Here is a 27,992-nt window from a genome sequence, read left to right as displayed (position 1 = left end):
ATGCAGCAGCTGTAGGTTTCCCTTCACTGACGTACACACACTAAAAAGTGGACAAAACAACCAATAGTTTTTTTTATTGCCATTGTGCATGAACTTTGACACTGCAGGTTACACAGGGAGTATCATGTGGTGAGTCGATGAACACTCTGACCTGCGTGTGATGTGCTCTGGTCGCTCTCAGTGCTGGTTTTGGATCGATTGATGGCTTTAGCAACAAACTGCTTGCTGATCCAGCCGCCATGCTCAAAACCAAAGTAATGCAGGATGAGACGCGGTGTCAAAGAACGGACGACATCCGGGAGGACAACACCTTTTTTTTCCTATTATTGCACACATCTAGTTTACCAATGCCGAGTATATGTGGGACATTGGGAAAGCCATAGCTCTTGGTAAGGTGCTGAAACGTCTCAAGAAACCACAACATTGCATTGAGCCTCTTTAAAAGCCACATATATACAAAATATGAATGAGCGTCAATGCAGGGAGTCCACAAGCACACCAGATACCAAAATAAATGTGGGTTATATTTCACTCTTGCAAATGAAAGTTGTGGATCATTTACACTTGGGCGGGGCGATGCTCATTTAACAGCCTGGAGGATGGTGCTCAGCACAGAGTACATGAGATGTTTCAGAAGGTTTGGGAGCATCGGGGTGCCTACGACACTGAGTAATAACAGACAGACAGTGAGAGGGAGGCAGGCCAGTGTGATCCTTTTATCTGTGCATCAAACACATGAAGCTCTGCGACCAAGCGTCTCCACTGCAGCTCGTCGCAATCAAAAGGCTGAGAGATATTTTAGGAATGAAGCATCATGAGTCTATTTATGTCTTGGATACTAAAATCTCGTGGAATGCATTTAATGGAATAGCAACTATTTGGAATATCAGAACAGTCTAAGTTTGGGTGTGCAGGTTGGAGTTTAAAGTTGTACAAACGTTCATCTTGATTGGCTGCATTTGATTTTGCTTTGTGAAAACTGTTTGGTTGGGAATCGAACCTCAGACTTCCATGACACCAACACAGAGCTGGTGTCTTGATTTTTAAGTCATTTACATGCAGACGTGTGGTGTTGGTTCATTTCATGTTGTGTTTAAACCCCACAAGAAAAACTGAAGCAGGAAGAAGCACATGTTGCTAACGTAACCACAGAGAACACGACCGATGAATGGTGCAATATATCACAATATAAAGAATATTGAATCGTAACACGTTACATGAAACTTCTTTCTGCCAGATTCCCTTAAACATAGCCCTACATTTAATGCTTACTCTGATGTGTTGCTTTTAACTCACAGACTGTATAAAAAGATGGCCGACATGACACCTCCCTAAAAGAGAAGCCAAACCCTCTCTATCGCCCCCTGCTGACTGGCTGCAGTACAGCTCATAAAGCCCGCCTCCTCCATGTGAACAGGTGGGACATGAGTCAAACTATAAAATCAAAATACATTTTCTGTCATTATAGTTAGTTCTTATCTTCTTCTGACAAGTTTACTTTTAATTAGTTACTTGATGCTATAAAAAGGGGGTGTGGCCTCATGATTGACAGCTCTCTGGCTCCTGCAGCGTTCCGTTCCCAAGCAGCAATAGCGTAACTAACACTAACAGTCATTGAACTTCCCTGAACCGTGGATATCTGCTTCAGACAGACACAAGAAGCTGTTATGTTGTTAAACACTCCGACATGTCGGATCTTTGCTAAGTTAAGTGTGTGTGTTTTGGTTAGCGGAAGTGGCTACAGATGCTCTACCCGCGGATCTGCACTGCGCAGCTCTGGCTCCAAATAACGTCACCACCGATGCCGGTTACGGGACTATGCGTCGTCCATCTTTCTATACAGTCATTGTTTCAGATTTAAAGCTGCATCACTGATTATTTTGTGGCCACTTGGTTCAGCAGAACGGTGCTGTTTAAACATATTTTGGGGTCTAAATGACTAACAGGTATTAAAACGTTTTGGAATGGCTCCAGTAGATTGCTTCAGCCGGCGGACATGAAACAGGCTGTAATGGGTGCAACATAATCCTTTGGGGAAATGCAGTCGAAGTACTACTTTGTTTACTTCATGTTTTGTGTTACACTAATATTGGATTGGATTCAACCTAACAATTTAAAACAGAAAGGTCAAACAATTAAACAAACTTACTGATCGAGGCAGCGCTTGAGCTGCAACTCCTTGTTCTGTGAGGTTAAATGACTGTTTTTGTCAGTGGAGTCTGGTGGCTTTGAAGAGAGCGATGATACAGCTGTGTCCGGTTTAAAAACAATCTTACTCTAACAAACAGGTCCGTCTCTGCTTGGATCAAACAGATGGATTTGCAGCTCATTTGGGCTACTGGAGCAATCCCAAAACTTTTTGTATTTGTACGTCTTAAACGTCAAAGAAATGTGAATAAAAATGCCCCTTTAAGTTGCAAATGAAAAGTGCTTCTTTGGCTTTGGAAGCTGAGGTGTGACCTTTAGTAGGATTATTGTAGCTCTGAGAAATGTTTGTACATAACAGAAACTCCAACCTGCACCTGCAAAGAACCAAACGCTTCAGTCTGATTGTATGTTCGGTTCTGCAGACTCGTCCACTTCTGGTCCTCTGTCAACAATCACACACATCGTCTTCAGGCTTAAAAACCCATCAACCGCTGCACGTCATCCGAGTCTCTGTCCAGCACGCTGCCTTTAACACACACACACAACCGTCAGTCACAGTGTGTGTGGTCTGCACGTTATGCCACACAACCTTTAACCCTCTGCAGCTTCGCTCTCACAGTCTGCTCTCAGACTCTGGAACAGAAAGGAATGATTGGTCTGGGAATGAGAGGAACTGAAGAAATGAATCTGTTCTGCAGATCTTTGTATGGACATACATTCCAAATTACCTGAGTACACACTCTGATTGTGAAATACCTGAAGCGAGGCCAGATGCAGACGCTGTGCAACCAATTTGTGGCCATTTTGTCTTCTTTTTCTCTTTGCCGAATTATTCTCTCTAGAGAGGGTTTAACAATGACACCTGGATCGTGTAAACAGAATCCTGAATAGTACAGCTGTTCCTCCTGTTCGCTACGCAACACAGCAATACACAGTTTTGGATTTTTCTCTTTTAAAACAAGCATTTTCTTTCTTTTCATAGAGATATATATGTGTATATATATGTTTAGAGAGCTTATTCATACTGTGAATGTTGAAACTGAACACAATAACACATAATTTAATCAGAAATATACTACCAGTTTAAAATGCATGCCCCTCCCCCCATCCATAGTGCTCCCTTCTTCCCTCCGACGCCTGCACGTAACCATCAGGTCCTCCCCTGCCAACAACAGAACGCAGGACTGAACATTGAGGTGGCGAGTCTTTGTGGTGGCGGTGGTGGTTATTCGGGACATTGTTGCTACGTCATGCAGAGATAGAGGGGGGTGGAGGGGGTCAGCACAGAGAGACGGAGGCCCCCCCCTGGCGGAGCAGAGGGAGGAGTTGGTGGGACAGTCAGTGGTGATGCTCGGTGGATCCCGGAGCCAGAGGCCAGCTCTGCTCTGGTCTAGCTGATGGCTGGGCTGTCTGTGGGGGGGTCTGAGGGCGAGCCGGGCTCCTCCGGGGGGTCGTCTGTGCTGGTGCTCGTGGAGACCTGAGTGGGGGCGCCGTAGAGCGACGTGGCCCCCTGCGGCTCCGTGTTCTCCTCGTCCTCCTCGGGCTGGGAGGCCGGGTTGAGGTGCAGCGAGCCGGGGAGTCTGACGGGGCAGAACGCCGAGCCCGTCGGGATGAAGTTCACCTTGTTTTTGTCGGGGCAGGAGAAGAGCGGGACTGACGCAGATGTGGACTGCCTGGAGCTGCAGAGAAACACACGCAGCGTCAGTGAGGAGGTAGACGTGTTAAACCCTCAAGACCCCGGAAGAATTCTAAAATGCTGCTGCAGCTCGAGCAGTATCTGAATCAATGCAAACAAACGTACAAGGTGTTTTCAATTTGTAAAACACAACATCTTCAAAGATGTTTTTGGCCTTTTATTGATAGTGAGGAAACAGGGGAGGAGAGAGTGGGGATGACACACAGCAAAGGGCCGAAGGTGTGGAACCCGGGGCCGCCGCACTGAGGACTTTGGCCTCTGTATATGGGCTGTTGATTTAATCACTAAGCTAAACCTGCGCCCACGCCATCCTTAATCTGATATTTAAAATGTGGCATTTGGAGCTTTAATTAGTTCAAATCAAAATCCTTACAAAATAGAACAGGAAGTAGCACTAAAACCTGGACTGGGCTTTCAAAATAAAAGATAAGTATCCCAGAATTCATCCCACTCTCCAAAGTTAAAGGAACAAACTATAATAATGTGCTCGTTAGTTTTCATAAGAAACTAACAGAATTTATATGTAGGAAGTCGCTGCCATCCAGACAGTGTCCTGACTCTTCGCCACACTGCTCCCCACAGCGTCCATCTCTAGCAGTTTCAGCCGTGTAGGTCCTACCGTTTACCACCAGTGAGTACGTGTCACACACGTGCACAAACACTGTGGATTTCTCTTACAGCTAATTTTACAGCTTCTAAAAGTCAATAAAGGTGGGGATAGTTAGCTGGCTCAGTCGACCGGCTGCAAACCAGCAAACAAACCCCACAGATCTGTTACCATTTATATTTCCAGTTCTGAAATTTGGCAACAGCATAAAGAATCTTGGACGTTTTGATACACGGGGAAGCATTTAAAAAAGCCAGGTGTTACAGTAAAATGTAGACCGGCTGCTCCGGGCACTATGAGGCCGAGAGGGTTGAATTAAACACAAGTATTAAACAGTCTTTACCTTTGCTCCTCAAAAGCTTTAATCTTCTCACAGCCCTCCGGCGGCTCTCGCTTGAACATGTAGCTGTTGTTTGGTTTGGGCGAGGAGGCGAACTTGGGCAGCGGTGAGCTGCTTCCGCTGTCTGTGAACACAGAGACACAGGGTGAGACACTGAAGGCTGAAGGGGAACATCTGCAGCGTTTCTGATGTCAGCTGTCTCACTCTGCACTGAGCAAAGAGTCTCCACAGACAGCTGCTCAAATGACTTAGAAGGTTATGACAGGAGTGGTCTCACAGTTTACGCTGTGTACCTTTATCCCGGTCGTACAGTAGATCCTCTGTGGAGTAAGGACTGCCGTCATGTGATCCTGGGGGGCAGGCGGGCGAGGGGCAGGGCGACAGGCTGGAGCAGCTGCTGGACCGGCCGGGGGCAGAGGGGGTCTGGGTGTCCACGCTCCGGGTGCTGCTGCTGCGCTGCTGGGGAGGGAAGGGTGCCCTCCGCCCGTCAGGAACCTCCAGGGACTGCAGAGTGCAACAGGAGACAGACAGGAGGGGGAGAGGGGAGAGAATACAGATCAGAGATGAGACAAGAGACACAGGATCACTGAAACTCTGTATGAGCCGACAGGAAACAGAGCCCCACCTTTAGCTCCTCCTTCTCTCCGTTGTCTTTGATGAAGACCTTCTCCAGCTCGTGGTTGATGCCCTCCATGCTGCTGGGCACCCTGGAGATGGAGGGCTTTGGCACCGTGATGTTGGACAGCGGCATCTGGGCCGACTTCGACATGGAAAACTGCTGCAGAGGGACGAGGCATGTGAAGTTAATTTCCTGTTGCTGCTTCACATTAAAAGCTTTCAAAGTTCATCTGTGTCATTTCTCAATAAAAACAGGTCGACATGTCCAAATATAGGCATGCAGTATTCCGCAGTATCTGGTCAGAAGATCAATTTAAATACTGCAGGAAAGAATGAAACAAACAGAAGCAGCCACAGTGAGCTGAGAGGACCAGTGGGCGGGAGACTCTGACCAACACACCTCCAACACGTCAGCAAGGTCAACGACTGTTTGCAGCTGTTCACTGCACGGTTCTGCACGACTAATCTTGCCACCATGGCAACCATATCAACATAAAAGCCCCTCCTCAGCGAAATCTGACTACGGTTTCATTTTCTAGAAGGTTTTCATCGTATCAAGTAGGACTGCACAATTTATCGAATATTAACCTCTCCATCCTCCAGGGGGCGACCCCTCCCCGACTCTCCCCAACCACCTTGAGGAAGCTGAAAAAGGTTGTTCAGACAGTGCACCTGTACCTGAATGTGGCTGGCTGTGGAGCTGTGGTTGGTGGTGCTGGTGAGGCCGGTGTAGGTGATGGGGTGGTACTGGAGGGGGGACAGTCGGTCTTTGTCTTTACTGTGGCGACCTCCTTGTTTGCTGCGCTGGAGCTGCTGCCGGAGCTTCGCGATCTGCCGGGGACAGGAGAGCAGAAGAAGACAGAGGAAGTTATCACATGAGTCAGATCGTAACTCTCTAATAATATGATTTCTGCGCCGTCTGACTTTGTTCTAATGTTAACGTGTGATCTGTGCGGCAGCAGCTGCTTTCCCCAGAATAAAGAACATCAGCTAACACGCTCTTCTTCTTTTGCACTGACAACAGTGGTCTGTGTGACTAAACCAAAAGCTGTCCAGGAATCTGATTAATCCACTAACATGTAAGACAAAGAGAACCAACACTACACACTGGTATGCTTGAGACTTGTGTGACATTGTTATATTCACTTAACTTGAATCGGTTATTCAGTTGATGAGCAACAACACTTCTTGTTTTCACACAGCAGACATTTTGCCATTGTTCTGATTAAAAGCCCAAATCTGTTTCTTGGCGTGTCCTGATTGTATCTCCATTAAGGTCCGGACAGTTCAGCACTAATGTTGCACACAATGTTGTAAATGCTTCTTATTTTCTGTTCATCTGGCTCGAAACAGAAGTAACACTGATGGTTCAGCACCAACAGAGAAGAGATATCTGTTGCAATATCTGATGACGGTGTGCAGTGAAAAGTTTCTCCTGATTTGATCGAGCATCAAATAGTAAAAGCAGACATGTGGCTTGTGGAAATGTGTTCGTCATTATGGGCGGGAATCACAGGGTAGATCATGATACAATACGATACGCGATATGTGGCGCACGCTAACGATAACATCACGATACAGCAAGTCGGCCAATAATTTCCATTCATGTTACCCTCATTCGTGTCATAGGTGCCACCGCGACAAGTCATGAAGGAGTGACGCAATGAGTCGAAATGGCAGGTAAATTTGTTTATATTATTTGTGAATTAAAATATCGATAGCCTACCGATAATTGTATTGCACGAGTCAGGACGGCGATATATTGCTGTATAGATATTTTGTCCCACCCCTATTCGTCACAGTAATGGTGGTAACTATCAGGCAAAGTATTGGCCTATTATTATTTAAATGAACGTGATCCAAACCAGGACTGTTGGTGGTTTGAAATTCTAATCACTCGTGACAGGATGATTGTTTGCAGAGCAGGAGGATGGAGATCCTTTCCTCACGCTTCTATGCTGGAAGGCCTCGTCACCAGCGTTCATAGTTATTGAAGCACCTCACTCCCACTTTAACACACGCAGATCGGCTGCTAATGTCTCGACACACAATCTTAGCAGATCTCTTACAAACAGCGTGGACAGTCTGTCTGAGAGATACATTTGGGATTTGGCAGTCGTCTGAACAAAGCCGTTGACTTGTTATAGCAGGTAAAGCCAAAGTGAAGCTAACATCATTTATAAAAGCTGCTCCTGTGTGTGTAAAATGCAAAGCAGCAGCTGATAAGGTGACAGGTGGAGTCAAAATGTCATCCTTCTTCTTCCCATGTTTTCTTTGCTCTGCTATATATTTTAATTCAAACAGGAAGTAAACCTAAAAAGGGGGACGTAATCATTGACCCAACACAACGCCACTAGATGTCTCTGTTCCCAATGCAAATGTATCAAATAAAACTCTCATGAGTATACAGACAGTGCTCTGTATGAACCTATAAGTTTTCTATTGAACCTAGCAGCAGTGTACTGGAGACGTTCTTCCTTTAACTTGTAATCACACTGGTGTTTTTCTGGCAGAGAGATGAAGGAACTCCCAGTGCTCCCATGCACACCAGTACTCGAGAACATGTCCGAACATATTCCCTCACACAGTCCTGACACTGTCCCTCCTCACTTCAGAAACACAACACATGCAGCACTTATCAATGCCGGCTCTGTGTGAAACGGCTGTTATGTGATCCCTATATTTGGGCCGCTGAGCCAGTTACTCGGCGAGGTCCTGCACGTTTCTGGTTCCCTCTCAGCCTTCACTCAGGCCATGCACTTCTCAGGTTTTCTGCAGGAGACAGTGGAGTGAGTCTGTGTTGAAGCTTTGACATTAAACTGCAGAGAGCCAGTAACAGCCAGTAACATTTTAAAAGTGAAACTCACTGACTGCGTCATCAGACAAATGTGTTTTCAAAGGCTACTTATCAGAAAGACGCAACTGGGCGTTCTCTACACAGATATTATATTTAGTAGAAACCTAAAAAGTATCTCTGAAATGGTTTCAGTTCAGCATATTGAGCCGCTTCTTAAAACCACACCTAGCCCACATGTCGAGGCTGCCAATGTGCCAATAAACATGGTGTGACTATGTCAACAGGCAGCTGCACGCCTTCCCTTAGTCAGCACTTTGAAGACCTTTATGTGATCGCCAAGAACGGGCTTATTGTCAGGATGATACTATAAAGAAACTTGACTATGACCAAACCTAGCATATGGCTCGACCGTCTATGATCATTGTGCAGTATTGTGGCCAAATTTTACATAGAACACTATAGAACAAGTGTCTATAATGTAAAAACTCAATTATCTGCAGAGCTTTCTGCAACATATTTGGACTAAAGTGGCTCCATCTGAGAGAACTATATCATGAATTAGTTTCAAAAACAAGAGAACAAAGAGAAGCACTCTAAATTCAACAATAGATATTCCAATTATCCCAATTCATCCCAAGCTTTTTTCATCTGCCAGACGTCTGGTTTTACTGACTCACTTTTTGTGGGTGTTTGGTCAGAGTGACAGATATTTGGGGTGCTTTGTCTCAGCTGCTCACGGCAGTGGATTATATGTTGTTTTCCTCATGGAGCAGGGATGATATTATATATTATATTTTCCATCTGCAGCACTGTGCTGTGGTGCATCGATGGATTAAGCACTGGTTATTGTTTTACCTGAGGTAAGTCTGTGTTGATGCTTTCCGGCCCCGGATAGATCCGGTGAGGCATGGAGCTAATCCTGCTTCACTCTCGGACTTAAGTTATGCATCAGAATTCCAGATTGAAGGCGTATGGATGGAGTCGTCTAAGCCTCAGGCCCGCCTGGTTTTTATAGCTGTTTGTCCGGTCTGGATGGTGGCTCTGTTCTTGATGGTGCCTCTCAATCAGGGTTGTAACATAATGTTTGAATGGCCTCTTTCCTGCTTGAATGAAGCTTTCCATGAAGGGAAGGTTTTACAGTTTTTAGAGAGGCGTCCCTCGAGAAGTGCTGTATTAAACGAACTTCACCTCTTTGGTGTAAAAATCCTCTAGCACTGCTCCAACAATAATGCTCATGGCTTCATTGGACTCATCTTCTGATGAAAACAAGGATTGTTCTTGCCAAATGCGGCTCTGAAAACACGGAACATCTGAGCAGGTTAAGGGTAAGGACCAGTGATCTCCCAAAGGAGAACTCGATGAACTGTTGGATGACAAGTTAGTCTGGTACATGTAGAAGTTTTGAATGGAGATCAATATATTTGCAGATGTTCTCAGGAGTTTGGTTTTAGGCACACAGGAATTTAGGAGCCGTCAATTTGTGTGCCAAAGGGGGAGAAAATGTTTAGCGTGCCCAGATCCTCTGAGATCAATTCATTAAGCTCAAAACTAGCAGAGCTGCAGAGTCCTAATCTTGCACCTCTCGCCCATGGCATAGAAGACATAGCAGTTTTAATCACCGTGCCTTCAGAGATGAAACTACAGTGATGGCTTTTGTTGATGCATCTGAAAACGTTCACATTTCTCACTGTGCGGCCGACAAAGATTTCTGGTCTAGAAATAAAGAGACAGCACCATTGCTCACTGATTCCCCAAAAGACCCGATGACTCAGCTCTGAGGACTTTCCTGTTATAGTGACTGGCGACACAAATCCCAGTGGATCGCAGAGACTGTTGATAGTGGACAGAACACCCCGTTTGGTAAAAGGTTCTGTCTTGTCAGAAATTGTGAGGGTTTGACAATCCGCCTTAAGTGTCTAAAGGAGACCACTGCAGAGGTCTATCGGATCACTTGCACTATGGGATGGAAAGGTATCTCTCTCTGATGGCTACAATCTTATGAAACACCAGGCTTGGTTTGGAAAGGATGTTTCTGGTCCACCTGAGAAGATCATGATCATATTCTGTCTCACTTCTCTGGGTTAGGATTACAAATTGATGCAGGCCATACTTTGCGACTGCAGAGAGAAACCTTAATACGACACTCCATCTGGTCATTGTAGAGCCTGTTGTCTTGGAACCATGGAAACTGAAGGGAGTTCCTGTACTCTTAACAAAAAGCCAGAGAACATCTGTTTGACATCTACTATGTAGGCTTCTTTCCCGAAGTGAATCAGCTCAACCAACAGTAAGTTGTTACAGTTAAGCCTCCCTAACAACTCTTATTTGCTTCTGCTTTTTGGGGTGATACACTGCAAAGCAGGGGCTCTCTCAGCATGACCAATGAAGTATCATCACAAGAGAGATCAGAAAATGCAAAGCCTTTGTGAAGCTGTCTGTATTTGTCACTCACAAAAGGACAGCAGAAGACCACGGACAGCAGATATACAAACCATTGTTATAATAAAGCAGTGCCTGCTGTTTTTACTCAACTGAAACCATTTCTTTATACTTTTCACTGAGATCATGTCTGATGGTTGGTAACAAAGGGCACTTGCACGCTGACCCTCTGTGTTTTGCTTGTGGAAGAAGAGCAGCCAACAAGAGTGATTTCTCTCACTGACTCCGCTGCCGATTCATCTCGTTTAATCATCCAAAAAGCTGACAGCAGACAGCTTGTGCCAAAGTGGCAGGGCACGCCACAAAAGCCAGGGCTACATCAAATACTGTTGCCCTAACACGGAATGGTGGGTCGAAGTCGTTCTGCCATTAAGTCGGCAGCAGAGGAAGTGAAACACGTTGTTAATGTTGGTGACTGCAGGACGGAACAGCGCTGTAAGCGTGTATGTGGCACCGTCGCCGTTCGTACACACCTCAGGCCTCCTCTGGTTCCACAAAGTTCACCTTTTCAACCTACAATAGTTTCAACACACCTCCGACCAAAACTGAGTTTACTTTGACTAAAACAAGTTTTGCTTGAACTAAAATAAGACATAAAAGTATCACACACTAGCTGCACCTGTTACGTTCTGTCATTCAGATGCAGGGAGTCTAATATGCACAATAACGTCCCCCAGCTAACATCACTGTTGTAGTTATTTGCAGCAGCTGCACAGCTCAGGTCCGCCTCCTCTCCTCTTGCTCCTTGTAGCTTATCTATTGACATCTGTGGAATCGGTGTCAGCGCTGCTCCTCCTCTGCAGCCCTGTAACTCAGTAACGTGCCTGTGCACACATTAGAGAGGGCTGAGCTGTCATCCGGCCGGCCCTTATTGTTCCCTTTGCTGCAGGAGGCAGAGAGGAGCCAGCTGGGGCTTGGCTGACCATAAATTGCAGTGGGTTATGGCCGTTTCAAAGAGGGGAAGTGAGTAGTTAAGAGGGAGATAGCGTTATCTGCCACCTCCCTGCTGCTGCATGGCGGAGCTGAGCGGGGCTGATAGTGCCATGCTGGGTGCAGCTTCAGAGGAAGTGTCTGTCTCTGCTGCACACCATCAGCACCATAAAGACGTGATGCCAAACCTGTGATGTCACACAGGAGGTGACACAGCCTGAAGAAAATGTCAATAATACAGACAGAGCTCTTCTTCACTTCTGTTTCATTACTTCTGCCACACAGAAAACGTAGAGTGATGGTTAAAATAATTCAACATGCTTTCTCAAAATTCTGCCAAATGTCTGAACTAGGAGTGCTAATAACGAATGACTTCTAAGTGATAGTAGAGGTGCAACCATCAGTCGGCATCGACTGCAAAAATCGATTTTAGTTGCCAACAAATGTAATCGTTGATAATTCGTCAGTTACGTCATTGCGCGTGTTTGTCTTGCTGTGCGCGGACATAATATCGTTTTCTGGAGTTGCTGAGGGGTGAGACATCTCACATGCGAGAGCATTTGAAGAGAAGACACGATGGACTTTTTCTATCAGCACTTTGTCTGTCGTTGGTTTTAAACAGACCAAAACTTCATGTCGGATTTCTCTTTTGTATCAGTAGCAGCAGCAAAAGACATATTTTTGAATGGAGAAGTCTTAATTGTTAATTAGCAGATGCTGAAAAGAACCTCCAACTCCATTTAAAGCGGAGCGCTAAATAAGAGCCATGAAGTTATCGTGCAATGCATTATCTGATAAGCTGATCAATCGTTTCAATAATCGATGAATAGTCGACTGTCAGAATAGTCGTGAGTTGCAGCCCTGACCGCTTGCTGACCCTCGTTAACCGTTAACAAGTTTCTGAGCCCTTGAAAATGTATACGTTTTATTTTAACGCAGGTTACATATTATTTCACCGTGTTAATGATGATTTGATCCGCCTTCTCTACATCCCTGTGTTTTCGATCGCGGATGACGAAGTTATACAGATTAATAATGTTAAACTGGTCAGAAACTGTACCTGGGTGGCTCGCACAGGCAGAGTGTATGTGTGGGAACCACTGAGCTGTGACATGGAAGGCAAAGACAGCTGTCCTCCACAACTTGTGTTTCATTTCTTTCTAACCGTTTAGCTGATAGTATTAATGTCCCTCGTCAGCACGATGTTTCTATAAGGACACTTATCTAATAAACACGTTTCTATGAAGAAAAAGACGAGGGCTTTTTGGGTAACTGTTTTCAAAGCCGGCTCGTACAAGATGAAAATGTTGTGCCTGTTTATTCCTGTTAACCAAAGGTTTGGCCTACATGTGTATCTGTATTAATATCAGTGTCATGCCTCTTTCAGCTGGTCGGCGCTGCCCCAGGACGCAGAGCGCTGGTGGGTGCTCCTCTTCTCTCCTGCTTCGTCACTCCAACATCCAGGAGTCTGAAAGAACATCACAGAGACACATCAATCATTCAATCAGCAGAACCTGGATCTGAACTAAGATGTCCTTTTTGTAGTTTTGGGACATTGCTCTTTTAATCAATCAATCAATATTCATAAATACAGCACAAATCACAACAAAAGTTTCGACTCTTTCGTCTGTCAGAGATTTTCAAACCCGCTGACTTTTCCATCAGCGGACGATCGGTGTGACAAGTTCAGAGAGGAAGCACGGACAGACACATGCATTCATTCATTCACACTCACACACGCTCCTCGCTGAAAGCTGAGCTGGGCTCTGAGACAAAGTGAGAGAACACTACAGTCAACAGTCCCATCCAAGAACACAACACACACACACACACACTCATGCAATACAAGCTCCCCATCCAACACCCAGAGGAAACCGGACCGCTGTCTAGCTCGTCTGAGTGAGTTCAACTCAAAGAGTCATTTGTTTATTTGAGAAAGCCTGAAACTACAACCTACAAACTCAGTACTTCGGCTGAGTTCATGTATTATCATGTCCATGAGTGACTGGATCACAAGTGGACACTGGACAGCAATGAGGTCCGATCACTCAGAGACATTCAGAGGTGGTCCACGACGCATTTGTCGGACAGTATGAACGCAAATGTGTCCAGGGCCATTGAAGGACCGCTCACTCCCACTTCTGCCTGATTTAATACTCTCAGCAGTGTCTCCTGATTTCTCGATGATTTCTCTGAGCATGTGCAAATGTTTTTGCATTCAAGCGAGCTGTGCAAGCAAAGTGCCGTCAAATGAAGCAATCCTGTGCCGAGTCCGCACCTCAAAGATGTAACCCTCAGGCTTTTCATCAGAGTTTCGAATAATGCAGCTCAGAGAGGATACAGAGGTTTTATAGAGAGGACAAGCGTACAGAAACAGAGATCTATCAGTCTGTTTGTCATTTTCTATTATGATGAGGATTAGGGCTGTGACGGTAACCGCATGGCCGCAATTCCACGGTTATGTGATGCCAACCGCGGGATGGACCCAGTGACCGTCATCGCCGCCATGGGAGAATAGAGACAGACCTGGGTGATACGGTGGCCTAGCAGCGTGCAAGCGTCAGACATCGCGTTGCATCGTGTCGCTGTCAAATACACACTTTGGTTCAACATGTAAACAAACCACATCGCTATCAGCTGTGCGCTGGAGACCAGAGGGGTGTGCTACGAGGGGAGGTTAGTGGGTAAGCCTGGTCTGTTGAGTTTTCTTGAATGTCAGTGAATGCGTTGGATGACAGCAGCGTTACACTAGATGCTTAAAGGCTGTAAGCCTGTCAGTCACCTGTGGTACCTATGACAGTGATCTGTGCGAGATATCACGCCTGAGATGGGCGGAGAGCGGAAGAGAGGTGGGTTGTTGTTGTTGTTCCTGCTCGGTGTTGAGGATGGTCAGTCTCTGAGAGCTGACGCGAACAGCGGGTGGTGATGCAGACAAATATACTGGCATGTTTGTTGTCACAGATGGATATTATTAATGCACCACTATCTCCTCTTTGTGAAACAAGCTAACAAGCTCTGATAAGCAAGAAAAATAAAATAAAAACAAGAAACATTTTGGCAGAGGGCTGGGGTGGCGGTTAACCGCGAGGGGACGGTTAGAAAAGTTCAGTACCGTCACAGCCCTAAGAGCATGTAAGTTTCATACTTATTTGCATACAGAGCGGGGATGTGATCACAAGTTATCACTCGAGACACATGTGGAGAAACGTGTGAACGCCAGGTCTTAACAGACGTACTCAGATCTGTCCACTTGTGATTGAATCACCAAGGACACATTCAAAACAGGTGTAAACCGTAATTTGAATACTTTTTTATGATCCATTGCAAATAGAATTTAAAGGACTGTTGGGACTCAGGACGGCTAGCTGGCTCCTCCTCTCTCCCAGTGAATCTAATTATCACATCTCTGAGACTAAAAAAAGGCTGATCCGAGGTCTGGGTTTGTGTTTGTTGACCATCTCAGATTCTTCTTGAAGTCACTAAAACCGCTTTCCCACTGGTCAAAAACCCGCTAACACCCGGCTTTTTTTGCTTAGTGGGAAAGGTTACAATCAGCATTCAGACCCGGGTCACATGACTCTGCAGTAGAGGGTTATTATCACCTCGGCTCCAATCGGCATTGATGGGAACACAAAACCTGTGTCGACACGCTAATCTCCGCCCCCTTTCCGGCTCCGTCAGTAACTTCTGCGACTCCTCGTCATCTCAGCTACAAATTCAGCCCGTCTCCGTCTGAGCAGCGCTCGAACATCGCTCCAAATTTGTCTGCGGTGAGTTTGATACACAGACTGAATGAGTAATAGATACAATAAAGACCTAACCGCCGTAACATCTTCACTGGTTACTAACCCCGTCTCTGGCATATTTGTCAGCTGAGACCCACAGGAGTATACTTTACTGGCAATGGGAAAAGAGACAATCGGCATTTATAAGTGGGTCTTTCCAGGTCTGAAAAACCTGCGTCAGTGCGCTAAATTTAGGTGGGAAAGGGGTGTAACTGGCGTGAAGTTAATGCTAGCTTGAAATGAGAAAGACACCCTGCAGATACAAACATCGATCAAACAGGAGCAGCACACGTACACTCGAACAATCAGGCCTTTGTGCTACTTCAGGAGTTAATAATAAACGGTGAACTAAGAGCAAACAGGTCATCAGGCTTTGAAGCTCCATGGATGCGTAGGTGGGAAATGTCACACAGCGTGGAGGACACAGGATGTTAAGAAGTGTGTGTGTGTGTGTGTGTGTGTGTGTGTGTGCAGGGACATCTGAGGTTCAACAGCAGGAGACGATGACAGGGCAGGAAGGTGTGGGCACAAATTAAGGTCAAGAATGACACAGATCATTTCCACTATGGTATAAAAAAAAAAAATCACATCAATATTTGCAGTCGGAGTGAACACTGAACTAAAGCTGGAGACAGGAAGTGGAAGCAGCGAGTCGTCACAGACACACACACGGTCCATGAGAGGTGATCCAGTCCCACATGTGGTCAGTATGAGATCTTTCCTTCATCGTGCTAAACATAGTAAAACCTTTACAACTGCAGCGCTTGTAGAGATGAGAGCTTTACAGTCTGATGACTCACAGCCCTCTCTCAGACTGCAGATGGTGACACTGAAGATGATGACGAACATCATCCTCCCTGGGTGCAGCTCTCCAGTCTTCAGAAAGGTCTTATTGAAGTAGTGATGGTTCGCCTTTTATACAAGTGATACTTGATGGGTATTGAAAAAAGTATTTTAAAAGTGTCAGATGAACTCGGTGTAGTTTCAATTTTCTTTTGTGTGTTTATTGAGAATTACAACTTAACTCCAGTATTACCACAAATAAACAAACAATCGGACAAACAAACAAATAAGGTGCACTTAAAAACATTCACAACAAGGCGCTATCTGATTCTGATCGGAAGTTTTTGACAGCGCAGTACAACAAAACATTACTAAATTCAAATATATAGGCTCTCTTTCTTCTTTTTTTTTTTTTTAAAATCAGACCTATACAAGTTTCAGTAAATCAGTTAAAGAAATAAAAATGCACATAAATATATTAGCATCAATTTTAGGGTTTAGGGTAAGATTTTAAAAACATCCAGCCCTTTAATCAAAAACAACATTATCGTTACTGCAGCCTTTCACAGAATAGAACAATACAAAAGACATTGACTCAGAGATGTTTGCTTGTTCAAGAAAAGCTGTATTAACTATATAGTCAGGGAAATAAGACTGAATAAAAGAGAATGAATAAAGACGTAGACAGCGGCCAGATGTAGGGTAGCAGAGTTGCTCAGTGAGTTAAAGTTTGTGCTTCAGCTAATTTAGCTTAGCCTCGTCAAAGTAACGTAATGCTAACGCTAAGCCCTCACAGATGTCTGCAAAGAGATGCCATCACACATGAACTGTAGAACAGGTGGCTCTGTGGCAGTCGACACAGCACATGCACGCACTGACAACCATGCTAGATTAGGGATTGTAACATGTGTTTAACAGTATGGAGGATCATACCGTGCTCAAATGTCTCTTATTGGTGCATTCTGTTCTTTAATGTGTGTTTGCAATGAGAAGACACATGCTTCATATCTGCACCTGAATCACGTCTGAAAAAGCCTCAGTAAATCTGTACCGCTGACCAGCCCATTTTCTAAACCAATCCATTAGTATCATCCAACAGGTCGCAGAATGCATCACCTGACTGATTCAGAGCTGTGATGTAGAAGTACCCCCGCCTTCTTGTTTCTCTGTCACTAAAATGTCACATGAATCACCTCATCTCCACAGGGACTCAGCATGATACAGCATGACACATGAAGGAATAAGAGGTGTGGGGGCTGCACTCACCTGTGTGGACTTATCTTTCATACAAGATGGGTAGTGCACATGGGGGTCACGAGGCCACTGCCCAGTGAGGTAGGGCCCAGCGATAGTGCCCAGGGAGGAAGTCCGCCAAATGGCCCCCGAACCCCGCACCTGCTGGGATTTAGTCCTTTCAACTGCAGAGGAAAATGGACAAATAGAGATAAAGCAGTATTAGTTACGTGTCATAGGGACACAAGGTAGTGACAGAAACTAAGCACCTGTATCTTGTTCTTCATCTATGAATCTTTTTGTTTGGCTTCTGTTGTAAATTCAAACAACCACAAGCTCTGAAACTGGTTCCAGGCTTTTCACTTACAATGCATCTTCATGTACAGAATGTGTGTGTGTGTGTGTGTGTGTGTGTGTGTGTGTGTGTGTGTGTGTGTGTGTGTATCTGAGTGTGTTATGTTTCTACTCCAAAAGCAGTAATATTCACACCCTGCTTGCATCCCAGCCTTACAAAGCCTCGGCCAATCTTCATCGATCAATATTTGTGTCCAAACCGCGTATGGTATAAAGAACACACTTTAAAACTGGACTCCTTATTCATTCAGTGAGAAAGAAGAAATTCCTTTATTTCAACATACATCTTTTACCACACATGGTAGCCTTGGTGGCCACTCTGCCAATGATATTAAAGTATTTACAGTGTATTATTAATACAAATTATTACACAGCTGTGTTAAATACTTGATTCTGATTGGTTAATTACAACATTCTGAGGTCTGTTATTTCTCAGTAACAGACCGGTGTTTTGAAGAACAGACCGTTGCTAGGGACGCGGCTCAAATTCGGCAATAACAACCTGCTCACTATACATTATCCCTCACATCATACCCCCTCCTTTGTTTTCATTAAAATTGTCCAAACAATCATGTTGACCCAAAACGATACTAAATGTAGAAACATGAACAAAATATTTCTTAACACTTCAGAAGGTATTTGAACTTCAGTTTTTAGCTTTTGAGATACGATCATTTGTATGAGTAAAGCTCAAAAACCATTTTAAGTTGCACCTGCAGTTTTCTACTTTGGTGTTTTTGTTCATTGTAAAGTCATTTTTCTGAGATCTTTAAATGCTTCATATCGCTTTAATCTATACAACAAAAAGATTAAGTAAGTTATGTCCTAGCTATTATGGGGACTCAATTTTAGATCAATTGAAATATGATAATGCAAACAACTATTTCCGCCCACGGTAGGTCCATTTTAAGGTTGGTCCTTTATGTAAATATGTGACCTCTCTGGAGCTAGAGCGTCAACGATTAGGTAAGTAATTGGTTAGACGATGGAAAGAAAATTAATTGCCAACTATTATAATAATCATTAATGCTTTCAGTCATTTCTAAGCAGGAATGTTGAACATTTTCTGGTTGAAACTTCTTAAATGTAAAATTTTGCTGCTTTTTATTTGCCATTAGTGACAGTAAAGGTAAAGTCTTTAGATTTTTGACTCTTGTTTGGACAAAAGAAGCAATGTGACGTCACTTTAGGCTCGGGAAAATAGTGATTTAGCATTTTTTCTATTTTTTAACAACCTAAACGATTCATGGTGAAAATAAAAGTGATTTTATTTATCAATAACAATTGATAATGAAAATAATAGTAAGTTAGTTGCAGCACTATCTTTTGGTCATTTTTACTTGGTTTTGATTCCATCTATTTATAGACTCTTGGCATCGACACTGGTGCCTTCACATGCAGTGTTTTGCAGCTTCTGATGCGGTCATGCTTTCCATTCTTCCACAGCACAGTTTACATTAATGGTGGATGAATGGTGAACTTCTTAAAGAGGTAAACAACTGCACCTTCTCATTTTGACTGGTGAGCAGAAAACGACACAAAACGTGATCTCGAACGACATCTTTTTCAGTTTTATCGGCTATACCTAGCTAGCTAATTAAGCAACCATTAGCTCCAAGAGCAAGTGAAGATTTTTGAGTTCTGACACCCAGGTTGGAAAAATGTAAATATTCATTAAGCTGCAATAATTCCCCGACCCTTCCATCAAAAATAAATAAGTCCCTTTTCAGCAGCAGAAAGAAACATCCTCTCCAGACCAAATCAACCAGTCATACGTGTGCTCACACGATGCCTCATCCGGCCAATGTTCCTGTTGTAATCTAGTGTCTTCTTGGCTTCTGGTCCAACAATAGAGAATCCTATTAAAGCAGGTAGGGGGCCAGGTCACTTACTATAAATCCACAGGATTACAGGTACACTCCAGAGACTAAATTAGACTTGGCCGTGACCCTCCAAGTATGTTAAGAAGCTCATCAAGGTACCAAAGAGTTATAGCACAGAAAGAATATCCCTCTTCCTCACACAGTTTTGTTTCTGCAACTGTAGCTCTTCTTTTTTCTAAGACCATCAAGCACAGAGAACCATAAGTTCATCTTGTAATAGGTTGTTTTGCTTCTTTATTAATGAAAGTTTATGAATTTGAATCTTTAACGAAGCTCTGGCATCCTAGTCCTCTGGACTCATAGTACTGCTGGCAAGCAGTTAATCCCTTTCACCTTGTAACCGAGCTGTAAATCATCCCTAATTACACAGGCTGTAGGTACACATTTGTGGTTAGGGCACAGTCGTATAAGGTCAAGTACACATTTACTAAGATATTGGTTAGCTAAACAGCTTGTCTCACTGAGAATAGGATCTATTTTTACAGAGACACGTGTACAAGAAAATAAATATAGAATACAATTGAATGATTAGATAGACCTGATGTGACTTTTACAGCGATAATGGTATTTATAGTGTGAATAAAAGAGGACCCAAAATAGAACCTTGCGGGATACCTCAACACTTTGTTAAATATTAGTGCTGTCACAAGTACTACTTTTGCTGGAGGATATATTGTCCCAGAAATTATTTGCATAAATGATATTATTCTCCTTTTAAGGTCATCAGACTAGTTAATGGCCAGTATTTTTTCTGTCATTGTTTTTAAACATGTTTCTAACAGTTCCCCTCCATTGGTCCTCCATTACTCAGCTTTTAACCAAAATGAAAGACACCTATTAGGCTGCCTTTACATGTTAACTTCTTTTCACCTGGTTCACAGGAGTTAAATAATGTTTTTTCTGTTCTTTTTTTAGCTTTATAATAGTGGGGTAAACCCCCTGTTTATTCTGTTGTAATAAAATGTTAGGGACAAACACACAATAAAACATTCCAGGCAATAATGAGGTCAGAGAATATTATCTAAGCTTCATCGTTACACCATACGATAAGTGCATAATCCTGACAGGCCTATTTGATATGCCTGAAAACAATGTTTTTCCAGGACATTAGATTTGTCATTCATTAGAAACATTACTGTGCTATATCATGGTCTAAATCCTAGCAGCTGTGGTTGTTAAACATAGCCTAATTTGCATCTAGAAAGGACTTACATGTTCACCATGGTCCAAAAGACGTTATGTAATCAGGAAAGCTTTTAACATAGAACCTTAATGTAGCAGGACATTTTGAGTGCCATTCTGTACATTTGGAATTCTAATGGATATAAATGTAAGGTGGAAAGCATTAGTGAGTTATGCTGCAGACGAAAGAGGCACAATAGAAGTCGTACCTAATGTGCAAAAACAGGGGTGTACAGTACCAGGCAGAAATGTGTGAACTGTATGGACATTTGGGTCATTCTGCTTCCATTTAAACCAGCCACGACTTTATTGTTAGACTTTGAGATGCACAATAAAACGTTATTAAAATGCACTACTGGTTTCACTATTGTTGAACAAGGTCTACAGTAGAAACCACATATGGACACCTGATGACTTATTCTGCTACATATCAAATTGTTCTAAAGACTTCATAAACACTTGTGATCCTGCTGGCTCAGGTACATGGCTCTAACTGAAACAGGCGTATTACTTCCTGTCATTTGATGTGGGCTAACACGACCTCTGTGTGCAATCAGAGCTACAGTGTGCAGCTCACACATCACACCACTGAAGAAAAACAGACTCTCCAGCTCTGAGTTTTTTCCTCTGCAAGATGTTTCATCAGAAATTTAAACCATTTCTCACATACCTAAGAAATTGCCTTGTTATGCACAGGCCATAGACACTTGCAATACTTGACAGTGGTGGCTGGAAAGTAGGTTATGTGAAATATGAATTAAACATCTCCCCATTCGCCCATTAAACTATATGTTTTTGCCAATCTTATTGCCTTCTGTAGTGGTTTTGGCATCTTCACTGCACGTCTTGGCTTGCTACACCATATGGTGTTATTCTAAGAAGGCGGAACGACTCAACCACCAGCAATTTGCATTCTACTACACATGTTTGAGACCTGAATAAAAAAATCTGTATACATATGGTTTGAATTATTCTGCCTCTAAGCCTGTCCCAAAGTTTTCTGTCGTAAAATGTTAATGCCATATGAATGTATAAACATTGTGAGCCTCCTGCCAAAAATGTACCAAAACTGTGAAAGCAGAAAGTTCTCTTTTTACTTATTGGGATAGACATAACTTGACACCTCAGTTTCTATCGTGCTTCGTTGTAATTAGGAGGTAAATGCACTATTTTCAAGCGGCGGCCATTTTCCTCTGATGTCATGTTCGAACAGGAAGCGCAAGTGTTGTTATCAAAAGGACAATGCTGTTTGTGTTCCAGTTAGCAAATCGTATAATGGTAAGGAATCTGACAAACCAATATCATTTGACTTACTGATTGATAAGCAACTGAAAGGCAATGAATGGTAAAGATATTTCAAAATAAAGCCACTTCCTCGCTAACATTACTGTTGATTGTGTTACAAGATACAATAGGGTATCATGTATAAGGCTATGGCGTTACAGCACACCCTTACATAAGATCAAATACTAAAGTTGGCTAGGAAGTGGTTGAATGCTAACATAAGCTGTTGTCTTACAGTAGCCAATGGGTCATTACCTTTACCTTGAAATATGGCCCAATTGGGTGTCAGCTATCCATGGTCTCTTCAGTTGCTTGACTTTAACAGTTTGTAAAGTCCCCTATGTTAGCACAACTTGTAACTTGAAACACAGCAGTACTACATCTGAACAATGAGTTTCAAACCCTCAGCATGACATTACAAGAAAATGGCCACCATGTTAGCTTGGTGATTTTTTGCGTTGGAGAGGGATTAGCTGTAAGCTGCACTTGTGCTATAACAAGATTATGTAAGTCCTAGTTTCTGACTTAGAAACTCAACATCCAGGTCCTACTTACGACAGGGGAACAGAATTAATTGTCAATGCACAATATTTTGTATTACTTAAATGAACAACTCTGCCATCATACAACCGTCTTGAGATGCCTGACGACGTGAATGCTTACAAACTTAGGCATCATGTCCATCTTTAAAATCAATCATATATGACCTGAGGCAGCTTTCATTTATTTGCATTTTAAGTGACTTTGAAATGTCATGTTGCATTGAGAGGTAGCAGTTCCCGCAATGTAATTATGTATAAACAGACAACATCACTAAATAAATGTAGATACGAAAAAAGAAAAAGATTTTGAGTACATTTGGTTGATATTGGAGCAAAATCTGAAGTTAAACGGGGCGTCTGTTTCATGAGATTTCTAAGCCCATTTCAACAACTTTTCAAGTAAGTTGTGTTTAAAAGGTAAAAATAAAAAAATCAATTACTGAACTTTAAACAAGAAGTTCATGTTTGGATGCTTGGGCAAACTTATCTCCAGCTTTATAGGAAACGGTCTAATCTATCAAATTGCTGGTTGCAACACGCTGAAGAAGCAAATACCTTGAGGATTTTGAAAGATATTGTGCAAGGACTAAAGTTGGAACACGGTAATCTGCTGCTTAGTTTTGACTCTCTATCATCATGACATGTAGTTATTGTCATAACCCTGCAGTAGCATTTGTGGTCACAGGTCATACTGGGGTCAAAACTAAACAAGAACAAGAACAAAGTCCTGAGTCTGACCTCTGACAGTGGTCAGAGCACGGATCCATAGAAATCACTGCAATTACACAAACACTGTTCTGTACACAAAACCACAGACAAACTCAGCTGGACAATAGCAAACACTACTGAGGGTTCGCTTGCCAATGAAATGCGTATTCATTAAAACCATAGTCTTTGCATGTGATGTTGTGCTCTTTATGACACTGCAATATATGGCAATGCTTACAGTATCGCAATATATTGAACCATAACCCCTGTGTCATGATAAGCATCGTATCGCCAGGTTCTTGCTGATACACAGCCGTATTGTTATTAATGTATTGAAGCAAATGGCTGCTTTATATTAAAATTGTGAACCGCAATGAAACTTTAAATACGCAAAAACAAAAAACATTCTGTGTGTGGAGGCTCCACAGAGGCTCCACAGCAGTCATAAAGAGTCTAATGTTACTTTTAGAAACTTTGAATGATATCAAAAGGTCTTGGAGGCTCTTATTATTTAGAGCTCTGAACCTCCAATACTGTCTAAATCCATGGTTGTCAACTGGTGGGTCGGGACCAGAAGGGGGTCACAGAGCTGTTTTCAGTGGGTCCCAGAAGTGTGTTTGAAAAAAAAAGTTGTGGCAAAAAGTCTATGCTGTGCTTTTATTTTGAAGGACATGGGTTTCCTATGACTTGCGTTCAGTAGAAGTGTAGTTCATTCACACTCCATGTATCCACTGATTGGATAATCCCAGCTAGAGTTACATTTACACTCTTGATGAGCTCTTTAGTAATTGCTAATTGAATGAATCGTAGAGGGAATATTTTCCTCGCCCTGCTACCTGCTGGTCATTTTGGTTGACCATTATACAAATAGAGTTTTGTTGACATACTGTGATGTTTCGTTCCATCTCAGGTCCAAACTGCACCATTTTGTGTTAAATAGATTTGAGTGGTTCAAAATGTTCAGAAATGTGGGTAGTGATTTGTCATTAAGAAGGTGGTGGTGGGTCCTGAGGCGAGACCAGTTGAGAACCACTGGTCTAAATGCAGTATCAGGGAGTATGCTAATAAATGCACCAAATTGATAGCATAATTTTTAGCCCAAAGAAATCAGGTGACAGGTACATTTCCGTGTGCCCATCCCAAAAAGCAATATTGCAGTGCCAGCAGAGAGTGTAATGTTACTCAAAGCCCGCAAATCAGGGTCTTCCTCCAATTGTATATGTATTATTTTTATCGACTGGTATTTGATAATATATACCCAATACCCAAATCTAGGTCAAAAGGTGAAAACAACAAAAGGCACACTTCTGGGAAAAAAGTAGAAAGCCAGTACTCAATTGGCTATAGACTGAAAGTTGCTGAAAATGTTGACAGGTCATCTAAAAAAAACAAAAAACAAATCTAGGTATCTAAATGTGTGTCGGGGGGAAGAAATGGTATCAGATCATCCACTAATTATGACAGCTTTGGACTTCCTTTGTTAATACTTGTTTTCTGTCGCTGTCGATGAGTGTGTGTCTGTCTGTGAGTTTATTCCTACGTTCAGTTGATGCTGAAAACCTTTGTGTTCAAACAAGGTCACCCAGCATGACTTTGAGTCATGTGACCACCTCGAACCGCAGAGAAACTCTCACCAGGAGCTCATACATTATTCACAAAGCTCTACTTAAAGGACAATTTGACACATTTTGCATCTCATTTCTCATGTACAGAACTTGAATTAGTCATAAAGCCCTGTATGGATTCATGGATTGAATGTATAGTTTGTAAAATGTGAGGGAAATTGTGAAAATTATCAGAGGCCAAGTTGACGTCATTTTTTATCCAAATGCCCCCAAACCCAGAAATGAAATCACTTCAGCTCTACTTCTACCCATGTTCAGAAGTAAGACAAAAAAAACAAGATACATTTGAACCTCAAGTCCCCGATAAAAGAACACAGATAAAAGCTGTGTAACAATAATGGCCCATTTCATTTTAAATCATGAAAACAGAAAGCATGTGTTTTTAAATTTAGGAAAACACTCTGAACGTGGACTTGTGTTCTTGATGTCTTTTTTCTATCAGCACTTTTTCTGTTGTTGGTTTTAAATGGACAAAAACTTGAGTTTGTATTTCTCTACAAAACCAACAAACACTACAAAATCACATCATCATCAATTAAATTGATCAGTTCCTCTCTAACTGAAGGATTCTCAGTTGGTAAAATCAAGACCGGTTGGTATTGCTTTTGGCTGGAATGTAAAATTTCAAACACTCATTAAGTTGATGTCACAGCCTTAGAGCCTTACATCAATATTCACTGTATGTCACAACACTTACAGTAGACATAAATCCCATGTGTATTTTCCTGTTTAGTCTGAAACGATTCTATGTCTATTGGTGGAGTTTAACTTGGCTATAAGTGTTTTTGATCCAAGACTTTAAAGCTGCATTGAAGTAAAAATCTCAAAGATTTTCATGTAAATAAATGTCTGTAAGTCTCTATCACTGAATGAGGTAACACAATGGTGACTGAGCCTATGGTCCACTGATGAAAGCCTTTGCATTTGCAGTATATAGTGTTATAACGGACTGGGTGTCTGTGGCGACTTTCGTGGAAAAAAAACACAAGCGGCGCCCAGTTAGTGACAAGATCAGCCAGCAGTGGTTGGTCTGCCAGAGAGGGTAGGCGGAGCTAAGCGGCTGCTTTTCCGCTCTCTGCAAGTGTTGCGAGTAAACAGTAATCTACTATGGCTGAACAAACAAAGAGAAGATGGATGACTACAGATACAACTTCAACAAGAAGTGAAAATCCAAAGAAACAGAAACAAACTCAACGCTCAGATGAAGCAAACAGTCTAACAAAGGGAGCCAACCGTGGACGTCTGGTTTAATTGGGAAGTGTGCCCCCGCAATTACCGTATATCACCATCAGGTGGCTCCCAAGAGAATGAAACCCTGAAATCTTCGACGTTGTCAGTTTAACTCTGTTTTGTTCTCCTCTCCCTCCTGAGGAAAATATCTGGCTGTTTAGCTGCTAAATGCTCCACTGTTCACCATTAAGTTGCTAGCATTGTTCCTGCTGTTTGTTGCTGAGCAGGTAGCGCGCAGTGGCTTCTACAGAGTCCCTCTTTTTGGCTAAAATCTGCTGCTAGCTGCAGCTGGAAAGAAAGTTGATGATAGTGTAATTTTTGGGCAATAAAACCCAAACAATGACCCAAAAAATGCTGAAACACCCGAAGATTTGACAGGGATTTAAAAATCTGTGATAGTTCTCTGTGGGTTCATCTCTACAGTGGACATTTTACACATATGAGCTTGATTTATTTGATGTTAATGTAATATTGATTACTGCAGCTTTAAAATTTGTATCGACTGCAATGTCTTTACAATACTCTCAGTGTTTACAGCACCTGGCCCTTATGCTAGTTTAAGCTTTGCACTTATAGCGAAGAACATAATTATTAAAAAGAATGGATTGTTTTTTATTTAAATGTCTGGAAGAGTTCAGTAATAAAACATTTTATGTCACTTGATATAAATGTAACCAAGTGTATGAAATGGTCCGATGATTTTGTCATAAATCCATTGCAGAACATTGTGTGAAGAAACTTGTGACTCAGGCCCTTACTAGATCTATCTATCTATCTATCTATCTATCTATCACCTTCCATCTGGTTCACATTCATTGTTTGGCAAAGGTCATCTTTATGGTTGTTGGCAAGGGTCCATACTCAGTGCCACCCTCATCAAAATGTGCTGGACACACCACTGTTAGCAGTCATGATATCCAAGAGTGTAAATACTCAAAGACAAGTGCAACTAATGGCCTGTAACATCTTAATCCAGAACAGATCTTCATCAAAATATGCAATAAACATGAAGTAACCATGACACATGCTGAATGCTGGCAGGATTGCACAAACACCATACATAATGAAGTGTATTTGCAAGAAAAATAGATTCCTGTTTGTAGACATATATGTTCTGGTTTGTACATGCTTTCCAAATAGTATTTTTATATGCATGCATGTAATAGCAGAGGCTGGCCTGCTTGCCCAGAGGGCTCTGTTTATGTCTCACTGACTGCTAGGCCCCAATGTTGCCATAGAAGCCATAGAGCTACCAGCTGACGACATATTTTTTCCGTTTCAATGACGGTAAACAACCTCAATGTCACAAATTAACAATGAGATTTCAGTGTTCATTTCATATTCTGAAAATCTGGCTAATCATCCGTTTCATGTAGCTCAGTGAGCCTGTTTATCCTCGACAGAGTAGCTGCATCATCACTACACAGGCATCCATGTCCTGACATATTTACCTCATCAAAGCGAGGGTAACACCAATGTACTGTATTTACTGCTGCATGAGCCAATATCACATTATTCCATTTAAATCACCATTGTAACGTTAACATACAGGAATAAAACACCAAAAATAGCCTAAGATGTGTTGTTGCTAAAAATAAACCGTTAATATGTTACAAAGTGGAGCACGGTTGCGTGACATATTGTGGAAACACAGCGATTATTTGCATCTTCTTCATGTTTTTAGCGTCAAGCATCAGCTCCCTAATGTATTATGACCCAATTAGCACGCTAGCCATCTTAGCCTAGCATCTCGCAACGAAATGGGTAGCTAGTTCCATCGTAGTTACAGAGAACGGCTCGCTCCATTC

General features: G+C 42.6%; 1 protein-coding gene across 2 annotated transcripts in view; it reads right to left on the bottom strand.

Annotated features, from left to right (window-relative positions):
• Positions 1-58: 58 nt before the first annotated feature.
• The window catches only part of glcci1a (glucocorticoid induced 1a), a 29,160-nt gene continuing 1,226 nt past the window's right edge, over positions 59-27,992 (bottom strand). The window contains exons 2-8 of one of the 2 annotated variants that reach the window (XM_069681833.1): positions 17,410-17,561; positions 12,954-13,043; positions 6,088-6,240; positions 5,417-5,569; positions 5,085-5,295; positions 4,795-4,915; positions 59-3,827 (exon numbers count right to left, since the gene is read on the bottom strand). In XM_069681833.1, the coding sequence (XP_069537934.1) occupies positions 3,539-3,827; positions 4,795-4,915; positions 5,085-5,295; positions 5,417-5,569; positions 6,088-6,240; positions 12,954-13,043; positions 17,410-17,561 (1,169 nt within the window). In that variant the 3' untranslated portion in view covers positions 59-3,538. The remainder of the gene's footprint in view (positions 3,828-4,794; positions 4,916-5,084; positions 5,296-5,416; positions 5,570-6,087; positions 6,241-12,953; positions 13,044-17,409; positions 17,562-27,992) is intronic. The other variant, XM_069681834.1, reaches the window with a different exon arrangement.

Source organism: Semicossyphus pulcher, unplaced genomic scaffold (assembly GCF_022749685.1).
Source record: "Semicossyphus pulcher isolate SPU_LCO1_2020_fin unplaced genomic scaffold, fSemPul1.0.p SCAF_5, whole genome shotgun sequence".
NCBI lineage: Eukaryota > Metazoa > Chordata > Actinopteri > Labriformes > Labridae > Semicossyphus > Semicossyphus pulcher.
Note: the sequence above shows the minus strand (reverse complement) of the source record. Positions and strands in the feature narration are given on the sequence as shown.